Source organism: Sinocyclocheilus grahami, unplaced genomic scaffold, assembly GCF_001515645.1.
Source record: "Sinocyclocheilus grahami isolate Dianchi unplaced genomic scaffold, SAMN03320097.WGS_v1.1 scaffold14438.1, whole genome shotgun sequence".
Lineage (NCBI taxonomy): Eukaryota > Metazoa > Chordata > Actinopteri > Cypriniformes > Cyprinidae > Sinocyclocheilus > Sinocyclocheilus grahami.
The window spans coordinates 1,581-2,702 of record NW_015515342.1 but is presented as its reverse complement, the minus strand read 5'-3'; the positions used below and the strand labels follow the sequence as shown (position 1 = coordinate 2,702).

General features: G+C 39.7%; 1 protein-coding gene across 1 annotated transcript in view; it reads left to right on the top strand.

Annotated features, from left to right (window-relative positions):
- Positions 1–20: 20 nt before the first annotated feature.
- Positions 21–1,122, top strand: part of LOC107579127 (nicalin-1-like) — a gene marked incomplete at both ends in the record, with an annotated part of 2,677 nt that continues 1,575 nt past the window's right edge. Inside the window, 3 exons of the mRNA XM_016264992.1 lie at positions 21–160; positions 254–432; positions 946–1,033. Of these exons, the coding sequence (XP_016120478.1) occupies positions 21–160; positions 254–432; positions 946–1,033 (407 nt within the window). The remainder of the gene's footprint in view (positions 161–253; positions 433–945; positions 1,034–1,122) is intronic.

The following is a 1,122-nucleotide window of genomic DNA, read 5'->3' as shown; positions in this document are numbered from 1 at the left end:
GTCTGGATCTCTCTTTGCAGAATCCAGCCTTTTGCATGACAACGTGGCATTTGTTCTATGTCTGGACTCTCTTGGCACTGGAGACGAGCTTTTCTTACATATTTCACGACCACCTAAGCCTGGAACACCTCAGTACAGCTTTATTCAGCAGCTGGAGCAGGTTAGGTTGAATTGCAGAGTTGTATTCAGCCGATGTTCTATGAAAATACTGTTTTGACCCTCTTGTACATTTTTTTCTTTTCTGTGTTTTCAGATCATCTCTGCCAGGTTCCCCTGGATGAGATTTGGAACTGTCCATAAGAAGATCAACCTGCAGGAGGCCACCTTGGCTTGGGAGCACGAGCGCTATGGAATGAAACGTATCCCAGGATTCACTCTGTCGCACATTGAGAACCCTAAATCAGAGCTAAGAGGATCAATACTGGACACCATGTGAGAAATTTTTTCAAAAGTTTAGAAAATTCCATTCTGGAACTTCTGTCAGATGTAGTCAATGAATTAGCCACTCCATCCCACCAAGATATAAGAATAGCATTCTTGCATGATAAATTAACAACTGAAACCTGCTTGAAGCTAAATATGGTGTAAACTTGAATAACCTGCTTGAACTTAGCATCCTGCTTCACATTTAATGGCTGCCTTTTGAATGTGTAAAATGTTTGACTGGTGGAAAGAGCATCAAAATCTTCTGACTGGCTGAACAAAGATTCAGAGTGTGGTCTACAGTCACTTTTTTTAACTAATTTAGTGATATCTGTCGAGTTATATGTATATTTTCCAGTTCCATTCCATAACGAATATCCTTCCATACCTTTAAAACTTCTTTAATCCTTAAAAACAAGTGTGAATTAAGTGTTCTATCCAATGCAGCTCTGTTATAGCAGACATTTCAGAACACATTTTAAATGATAGATGCACCGCATCTTCTCATTTCTGTATATTCAGGGCACAGGTTGACATCAGAAAACTCAAGCGGAACACCGTTATAGTTGCTGAGTCCTTGGCAAGATTCATGTACAATCTTTCAGACAAGGTGAGGCAAACATTTGGAGTGTCTCGCCAAATGTAAACTTTCACGTTAAAGGGTTAGTTCACCCAAAAATGAAAATTAGCCTGTGATGT